The sequence below is a fragment of the Porites lutea genome, chromosome 8 (genome assembly GCF_958299795.1).
Source record: "Porites lutea chromosome 8, jaPorLute2.1, whole genome shotgun sequence".
Classification (NCBI taxonomy): Eukaryota; Metazoa; Cnidaria; class Anthozoa; order Scleractinia; family Poritidae; genus Porites; species Porites lutea.
The window spans coordinates 11,819,285-11,826,342 of NC_133208.1; the positions used below are offsets into that span (position 1 = coordinate 11,819,285).

The 7,058-nt window shown below is 38.0% G+C and overlaps 2 protein-coding genes across 3 annotated transcripts in view; one reads left to right on the forward strand and one right to left on the reverse strand.

Annotated features, from left to right (window-relative positions):
- The first annotated feature begins 26 nt into the window (after positions 1–26).
- On the forward strand, positions 27–5,075 carry LOC140945744 (large ribosomal subunit protein P1-like). Its single transcript, XM_073394796.1, has 3 exons — positions 27–240; positions 3,964–4,225; positions 4,989–5,075. The coding sequence occupies exons 1-3, from the start codon at positions 169–171 to the stop codon at positions 5,000–5,002; spliced, it is 348 nt and encodes a 115-aa protein (XP_073250897.1). The 5' UTR covers positions 27–168; the 3' UTR covers positions 5,003–5,075.
- Positions 5,076–5,230: 155 nt separating this feature from the next.
- The window catches only part of LOC140945742 (tubulin epsilon chain-like), an 8,799-nt gene continuing 6,971 nt past the window's right edge, over positions 5,231–7,058 (reverse strand). For both annotated transcript variants that reach the window (XM_073394792.1, XM_073394793.1), the window contains one exon: positions 5,231–6,443. In XM_073394792.1, coding sequence (XP_073250893.1) covers positions 5,628–6,443 — 816 coding nt within the window. In that variant the 3' untranslated portion in view covers positions 5,231–5,627. The remainder of the gene's footprint in view (positions 6,444–7,058) is intronic.

The window sequence follows — 7,058 nt, forward strand, 5'->3', positions numbered from 1 at the left end:
CCCATAATTCCAAGCGCAGTCAACTTTTCTTTCTCTCCTATCTCGTCTCTGAAGGTGTAGAGTTCTCGTGTAGAGCTAAGGCCTTGTAATCCGTGTGAATCGTTTCATCAAGGCAACCTACATCGATATTTCTAGGCGGAATAGAAACATAAAAACCTTAAGAACAAGATGGCATCAACTTCTGAGCTTGCTTGTGTGTACAGTGCTCTCATTCTCCACGACGATGGTGTTCCCGTCACGGTAGGTAGTAAAATCCAAAATGGCGGTTTTGCCTTGACAAGAAGTTAGGAAATTATTTATTTACGTGGCTGTGATGATACTACACCTCTGACATATGATCGTTAAGGGTGATTCCACTTTATAATCTGAGCCACAACCGGCTGCTAAATCATAGAAAACTGCACTTTAGACACTTCACATCAGTCATAATGTTCGTTTTGATTTTTCGTTTCCACGTGTTGTTATCTACCAAGACTTGTAAAAATTAACTGGGTTTATTTTTTTATCAGGGCTTCAAGGGCAGAAATTGAACAGGAGAATGATAGTCTAGGGAACAATGCACGCCAAAATATGACTTTTTTCTTTTTCTCTGAGAGATTTGTTACCCAAAAATGTGGGTCTGCCTGTTGCCAACTTGAAAGTCATAACTTTTAAGACGTGTAATATTGAGCACGTAAAATTTCCGCTCAGGCCCATACATTTATTATGCATGCTGCAATTTCATACCGTTCCGCACAAATATTCAGTTCCTTCTGTAGTTACCGACGCACAGATTACGTGCAACAAAAGTAACAATAGAGTACCGAAGTGTGACATCATAGAAAATGAAATTTGTATAGGTAATAGCATGATTTGTAGTGATATTTGGCATAAATACCACGAGTGATATTTCAAAACTGTTATATGAAATTTCACGAGCCGTTAGGCGAGTGAAATTTGAGACAATTTTGAAATATCACAAGTGGTATTTCTGCCAAATATCACTACGAATCATGCTATTATTTGTTTTTACTACTACCCGGGCAAGGTTTGTAATTTTCACATGTAGGTATTTCAAATTAAGCTGAAATACCACTGCTCTAAGCCAACCAGATTGCAGAAATTTCTCATGTAGTAGTATAAGTGAAATTATGGGATTTGTTAAGATATTCTGAAAGAAAAACGTCCAAGACGCCTACTCCCCAAAAATTAGCAATCTGGGGCAGATTGTCTCTGAGATATTAGCCCAGTTATGCTCTGATGACTCCATACAAATCCTTCTAAATCTTACCTGGTTCCTAATCTTATGAACCGAGCCAAATTTAGAAGGATTTGTATGGAATTGTCACAGCATAACTGGGCTAATATCTCAGAGACAATTTGCCCCGAATTGATAATTTTTTGGTGAGTAGGCATCTTGGACGTTGTTCTTTCAGAATATCTTAACAAATCCCATAATTTCACAAATTTCATTTTTATGACGTCATCACTTCGGTACTCTATACAACTAAATAATAAAGGCCCCAGGAGAACTCATATTGTTTGGTTCCTTTTGTTTCTTTTGTGATAATAGTACTTGCAGAAAGACACAAATATTCAATTTGAGTGGAGTTGAATCATGTACACATAGTGAATATATGTAGCTATGCCGAAATCTTTCCCTTAAACAGGGTTGTCACTAAGATTTCAAGTTACCGGGTAAATACAACAAGTAGGCGGGGAATCAAACAGCTATGGTTTTCTTTTGGTTCCATTTGTCTTTGAGAGTAGCAGGGCGGTACATTCATAGTACCTGATGACTTCCCCTGGCCCCTACCTCTTAATGACAGCTGAGCTTAAAATAATAATCCAAAAAAGACTGAATTTAAATTTTGCTAAGGTCAGGAAAGCTTTGGTTGCATACGAGGCTGTGCTCTAGCAGCTCCCAGTGGCTCCTGGTGCCTAACTTTTACTCTCAGGACCCAGTTGTTTGAAAGCCAATTAGTACTGACCCTGGATTAAATTTTAATCTGGGTTTCTTATTCTTCTGTTCAAAATCATTTTCTCGGATAATTTTCTCTATTCTTTATAGAGCTTCAGATCATTACATTGCTGGCAAAAAGAATTACACTGTGAACTGAATTTACTTTTAAAGCTTTAATATCTGAATTTAACCCATTCACTCCTGGGACTTTTACGTGCGACAACCCCCCAATTCCCTGGCAATTTTCGGTTGAAAATAAGCGTACGCGAGCGCCTAAAATAAACCATATGCGCAGTAAAACCAGAGATAAACTCTGGGTTTCAAACACACTTTTTCTTTTAGATGAGTTAATGGGCAGCCAGGGTATGTAAAAAAAATAGCAATTTGAGAAAGAAAAAGCTGTGGAAAGAGGCGAAAACAATGAATTTCAACAAAATTTCTTCGCCGCGTGATAATCGCACTGATAAATCAACGGTGAAACGGGGAACAGAAACGCTGTTAAAGGAATAAACACAGTCGATAAAACATCAACAACACTGTAAAGTCATTTTACTGAAAGTTGTTTCATTAAGTTCTCTTTCAGATCAGTCCAGTCGAAAAGCACCGTAGAAAAATGTAGTGAAACTTCGGTGATGATCACTTCACGAAGAGCGATCTGAAGAGTTCCACATCATCAAGCATGGGAAAGTTTAATAAAACAAGGGAATGCTGGACTTCAGCTTCCCACTCTTTCATATATTTTTCGATTCTTGAATGTCAACAATAAAATAAAAGATCGCTTTCACCAGAGAAGGTGACAAAGCCGCAATCTTTCAGGGAAGCGTATTTGATATCCTGAACTGAAGTGCCTCCCCGATCATGTCCGATCAACAAAGTAAAGCACAAATAAGTTAAATGCCAAACTTGCTTTATTAATGCTTTATCTACCAATGCACAGATCGATAGGTGTTAATAGTTATAAAAAAAGAAAATAAGCACACAAAAAGCATCATTTGGCAACTGTAAATAATTGAATAAAAAGACGGTTACCGTTTATTCTCCGTGAGCTTCCGCGCGATGTGAAGTAAATTTTATTCATGGGGATTGTCAATCCAAATCGATCGTCGCACATAATCCGTTTCCTTGTTCAAACTTTTAACTCTACAAAAGCATCACCTTCAGCAGTTCAAGAAACAGTTACAGTTAAAACATTTGCTGCGAGGAACACGGTACTTGGATGCAAGTAAATGAAATGAATGAGGTAAGTTTTCATCGATAGTCCATGCGGTTTGTTTACCTACGAAGCGCTCGGCAATTTGAGGGCTAGGATTGTCTTTTTCAGTCTTAAGATCGTTTAAATCTCAATCAGAAGGTTTTTCACAAGGTCTGTTCAACAACCTGAAGTGATCAAGAGTCGAATTATCTCTATATTCTCTCAAACATGATGCGAACTTTGATTCGAAATCGACACGGGCGGCCATTACTCTCGCGAATTTCTTTTACTCGTGCTCTTCGAAAAACCCGACCCTGTGGTGCTTCTCATCATCTGTCAAAAAATGCGCAAAAGATGGCAAATGATTGGTTTATTATCCATCAATCACTCTGTGAAAACAAAAGACAAAAAAACACCCGGGAGGAGAGGGGAATGGACTGAATCCAGCGGCCATTTTTACGGGCGGTTACGGGCGGTTCAGGGAATTCGGGGGTTGTCGTACACGGGCGGTTACGGGCGGTTCAGGGGCGAATGGGTTAAACTTTGTACAAACCCTGGGTTACCTTAACTCTGCTTTGAACAACGTGGCCCTGGTGACTAGAAAATCTTATGCTTTCATGAAAATCATATGCAGAGCACCCTGGATTTCACAGGTTCAGAGGACGGTGTTCCCTTCAGTTAATCTTAGAGCACAGCCTTGCCATGTTACAGAATTCTTTACTAGGGAAGATTCCACAAAATGTTTGCAGTACTTTTTTTAATAAAGTGTACTTGGTTTTGATGCAATTAGCATTCAATTGAACAAGGTTAATTCTTTAAAATTCAACAGGCCGATAAAATTGAAAAGCTAATCAAGGCTGCCAAGGTTGAGGTTGAGCCTTTCTGGCCAGGCTTGTTTGCCAAAGCCCTTGAAGGGCACAATCTGGACAGTCTTATCCAGGCCGCTGGTTCTCCAGGTGCTGGTGGTGCTGCCCCTGCTGGAGGAGCTGCTCCTACTGCTGGTGGTGATGCTCCAGCAGCCAAGGAAGAGGAGAAGAAAGAAGAAAAGAAAGAGGAGGAGGAGGAAGAGTCTGATGACGATATGGGATTTGGTAAGTTAAGGATAACAAGTTTGAAGGGCCAATAACCTAAAAAGTTTTATTTACTTTTTTTTTAATATAAAGTACACATTACTGTAAGAACCTCTGCGAAAAATTTTCCAGTTTGAAAATAAAGAAACTTAATTTTTTTCTTTATCGTTCAAGTGTGGAGTTCTAGAATAAGAAATATTTCTTCCAACTGACAAACTGAAAGATGTGCTGCAGTGAGATGCAACAACACTGGCGACCTTAAGATAGGGTTAAGCAAGCATAAAATTCCATTTTTCAGTACCAGTATTTAGGTGTTATGACATCACATGCAATTAAAGGACATGCTTAAGATTGGTTTGAAAACTATATCAGGTAGAACTCAGTCAGACATGTTATCATAAACTTTTTATTATTATTATTTAATTATTGACAAAAAAAATTAATTACAAATACTTGTTCTTTTAACTATGAAAAATAATATATAAATATATAGAAAAAAAAAACTAAATTTGTAAAGGAAAAAAACCAAATTAAAAGAAAAAAGACGCAAACCTAATAAGTGAAACAGTACAGCAGTAAAGTGTAGCTTGAAGGAATAAGTATTATGGAAATGACACTAGCATTCACATATCTAAAGGAGTTTGTCCCATGTTTTTTTGAATTGCGATAAGCAGTTAGATCTGTTATGATAAACTTGGTGAATCTGAGGAGCTGATTGGTTCTGTAATATGCAATCCATCTACACTGTACAATCTCTTCTGAATTGATTTTGTTTTTCTTTCAGGATTGTTTGACTGAGCGGAAACTGGCCCAGCAACCTTAAGAAAGTGTTATTTAAAAGATTGAAATAAAAATAGAAACGTCTTTTAAATCTGTTGCTCTGCTGTTTATTTGAACTGTTTTATTGCACCGATTTCTTGGTGATACAGAAACCGTTGTTGGGTAGCGGGTGTGATTTGTGGGTGGCAAATGCTCTGTGATTTAAAATTATTCTTTTTTAAAAAAGTATTACATCATTTGATGATCACACTATTGAAAACATTCAGAAATTACGATCTACAGTTGTATACTCCTGTGCATTATAAACCCTTATTTTCACCAAGAGGAAAGGGTGACATTGTTTAGGAAAGCGTAATTAAATGGCTGTGTATTACTGTAAATCCAAGGATTTTTGCATCCCATATATTTTAGGACACTTGAGACATCAAATATGATAATATTCTTAATTGCTGTTCATAAGTTGTGCGCTTGCATGAGGGACTTCAGAAACAATAATAATTGTCATATATGTTGTGGTTCAATTTTATCCTTGGTTTAAATTTTATTTCCCTTTGTTTTTGGGTATGATAATGTATGATAATGATTTTAAAACAAAGGGAGATAAATTTAAACCAAGGATAAAATTGAACTACCACATATATACTCAAGCAATTATCAGTCTTTGAATATCATCTACAGTTCTCCCCATGTGAGCTTCCAGAGTGGTATATTCACTAATTAGAGAGTTCAGTGACTCTAAACTGCTATCAAACTGTGCCACCTCCAAGCCATCAACATGGGTGTAATGATGCACGTGAGCTTTGCGCTTGTACAGCTTCATAAAACGGTCTTTAAGATCCTGAAATGTGTGTCTGATGCATGTGTTGTTTGCAAGTGCTAAAAGGGAGTAAGGGTTACCTACTGGTGCCACAGAGCATAAACCTGTTTTCCACCCTTCTTGATTCCAGTGAATAAAGTGTAATGAAGGTTTCAGTCGTTCAATGTTCCTTCGAATGTCAGAAATTTCTACGTTGCCCCTCAACATCAAAGCACATGCCAGGTACAAGCTGTGTTTAGGGTCAGCTTTGATGAGTTGATGATCTTTGGAAAAAGCATCCGAGAACATTTGATCAAGTCTCCTGGGAGGGAGACGGACATCTGTGAGAGAATAGAGTGGTGTAAGGCTAGAAACAAGATAATGGATCTTTGGAAACGGCACTAAATTCATGGTGATTTCATTCAAATCCACATTCAAAGAGCCTTCAAATCGTGCAGAACTTGTCATGTTCAAAATAAGATTGGCAGCTATGTTGTTCATGTTGTCAAAAGGCTTTTCGGGTCCTCTGCCAACACCACCTTCACCTGATGTAACAGTACTGTTGGGTTTGACACGTTGGCTGCTTGATGAAGGAAATACCTTTTTTCCAGTCTTGGAAGGTGGAAGAGCACTGGAAACTTTGTTGCAGATGTCCACTAATGCCTGAAAACAACATAATCAAAGAAGCCTGATTAATGATCATAATATAACTAAGGCTGTGTTCATGCTAACTGGACACGTTCTCATGCATATACGAAAAGCTATATCCACTATAGTATGAACACCTATTCAATATGTGACTACTGAACCTAAGAACATATTTACGAATCTAAAATTAACAGCCTAAATTGGTGCTAGTTACCATTTATGTAAAAACCTGTTTAGTCTTACTTGGGAAAAAGCAGGTTCTTAGTCATGGGTTTTTACTGTACTTGACCCCAAGTCTGGGCATGGTTGTGCTGCTTGACCATTTACCACCAGGAATTTGGTGACAAAATTACTGCCCTTATCTCATTCAATGCAACCCCCATGGGTGGTTGGCCAGAAATGCCACTTCAAACAAATGCTACATTTTTAGCCAGAAATCAGGCATGTTGGGCATAAATTTTGCAAACTTTGGGACAACAGGGACCTTATAAAACTATGATGGCAACAGCCACAGGAACGTCAAAAGGGCAATGGGCTTAATGAGCAAAACAACAGCTCTGCAATAGCATCACGCTTTTTTGTACACTTCTTGGCCATCCCTGAACAACTATGATGTGAAATATTCAAGTT